Here is a 2,321-nt window from a genome sequence, read left to right on the forward strand (position 1 = left end):
ATGAATGTTTGGTGAAAAGTCACTTATTTCAAATAGGGGTAATATAGGCATTTTCAAAGTGACATGACAACCAAGATCCGCTCTAAAGGAAATAAATAAATAATAAACACTTAAAAATAAGTTCAAAATTTGGGCTTCTTAAGTAAATGCTTATTTTCAAGAATAATCAGTTATTTGAACTTATTTTCCAAGTGCAAACAAGTACTTATTTTGTGTGGTCCCAAGTCCCAACACAAAATAATTGCTTATTCAAATAAGCACTCCCAAACATGGGCTTAGTCCTTTTCATTTTGAATAAATCACTTTGGCTCCCCAAGTGTGCATTGTGGGGACATCTCTTGTCACGAGGAAATATTCCCAATACATGCAAAGGTCCCATTTTATTTGTGGAAATAAAAGTCTGGAATGAAATTGCAATAGACCATTTCAATTCCAACTGTTTCGTTGGGCAAGAATCGGAATCACATTCCCATTCCCCGTGGAATGGCATTCCCCCTTTGAAAGAATAGCCATTATCTCCCTCGCCATTGGAAATGAGATCACATTCCAACTGACTTCAATTCCTCTCCATTTCCTGTCTGAACCAAAAGACATTATAAAAATAAACCACTCGGCCGATTCCAATTGGGGGTCGGGTGTGGGATGCTATTAATTTGTGGGGACCGGGGAGCCAGTCCTGACTCGTGAATCGTGATTGTATGCCGTGCTCAGTCAGACTTTACGGTTTTTACTTTCAAGAAAATCATATCCCCGAGGTGGGGCCACAATAATACATCGAAGGCAATGGTTCACGCTTTTAGGCCTGCACACTAGAACCGTGTGTCCGTGTCGCAGCAGAGCAGAAGTGAACTCTAATCTGAAATAGGTAAGTAGGTAACACTTCAAAAAAAAATTATAGATGCCCGGAATATTCCGGGCTTTCCATTTCTTTCTCTGACGGTACAGACTTTAGAGTAATCGCAAAAAGATTTAGCTAAATATAGGGAAAACGTTTTCACTGTTTTCACTGTAAATTAAAGAAACACTGTCAAAAGTAGTAGGACAGCAAATCAGAAAGATCGTTGTCGATCCAATTGAATCTGCTCTACTCCCTATAAATACTTGGCGAAAGCCTTGAATCCAATTCAGCCAAAAACCAAAATCCAATCCCAAATTCTACAAACAAAGGTCTCATCGCCAAGATCTCTTCAGAGCGACCCCAGAAAGGAACGGATGTGCTTGGTGGCTGTGTGCGATAAACAAGAGAAGGTGTTGCAGACGCAGACAGCTCCCGGTGAGTGTCCGTATTGTGGAGGAAAGGTGAAAGCCGTGGACGTTGAAAGCCAATGGAAGCTGTGTTTACTGCCTCTTTGCTTTAATCCCAAGAGGAAGTTCTTCTGCAACATGTGCAACAGACGCTTGGTTATCTACCATGAATGGGGAAGGTTGAATTGAGGGAAACATGATCAGGTCGTTGACAGGACTGAAATGCATCTGCTGGTTTAGTTTTTGCTGGCTGAAGACACTAATTTGTGAAGCGAGTTCTTATTGTTTATGCCAATTCAAGGCTCCGGATTGTTGAATCTGATCAGAACCCAGAAGAGATGATAACCCAGATGATTTTTTCTTAATTTCCTCCTCTTATTCACTATGTATCAGTGAAGAAGAAGAAGAAGAAGCTTTCTTTTGGTTGCTGCTGCTTTTCTTTAAGGAATAGATGGGTGCCGTTGATGAGCTGCTTCAGTTTGCTACTTCCATTCCATCTCTTTCTTTCAGTTTCTGTGGAACAGAGGGCTTTAAATTGTTTATCTGCATTTTAATTCTTTCCATCTTTCTCATTACTCTTAGCAAAGTCTGCACTGAATCAATGAGCAGCCATTTGTGGAAATCGTTTGAGGTTTGAGGGTATAGATAAAATGGGTTCGTGAAACCCATTTGACTTCTGCTTTTCTAATCTCTTTCTCAGTAAATCTTACCAAAATAATGCAAGAAAGTTAAGATTTCATATGTTACGTTGCCAATGCAATATTACATATAAATTTGTTTCCAGTAATTGAAATTAAATAAGAAATTTGTAACAGTTGGCATTTACTACCCACTTGCTTTATTGATTGGGAAGATTTCGATTTGCAGAGAGTTCTATCTTCCATAGTTATCCAATGAAAAAGCTAAAACAAGTTTAGGTTAATCGACTTAAGGGGCTAAACTAGGTTAAACCTTTGGTGGGTTTATTTTTATTTGGCTTAGGTTGCATTATATGGGTTGAAGACACAAAAACATTCTGATCCAATTTCTAGGAGGTTACTTCAGTAAATCAATCAATTTCAAATGATGACAAAATA

At 38.7% G+C, this 2,321-nt stretch overlaps 1 protein-coding gene across 1 annotated transcript; it reads left to right on the plus strand.

Moving 5' to 3' along the window:
• Positions 1–1,110: 1,110 nt before the first annotated feature.
• On the plus strand, positions 1,111–1,986 carry LOC148843971 (uncharacterized). Its single transcript, XM_088959634.1, has one exon. It carries the CDS (start codon positions 1,213–1,215, stop codon positions 1,432–1,434), a length of 222 nt encoding a protein of 73 aa, XP_088815760.1. The 5' UTR covers positions 1,111–1,212; the 3' UTR covers positions 1,435–1,986.
• Positions 1,987–2,321: the final 335 nt, after the last annotated feature.

This window comes from Nelumbo lutea, chromosome 8, assembly GCF_056320005.1.
Source record: "Nelumbo lutea isolate HS-2025 chromosome 8, American lotus-T2T, whole genome shotgun sequence".
Classification (NCBI taxonomy): domain Eukaryota; kingdom Viridiplantae; phylum Streptophyta; class Magnoliopsida; order Proteales; family Nelumbonaceae; genus Nelumbo; species Nelumbo lutea.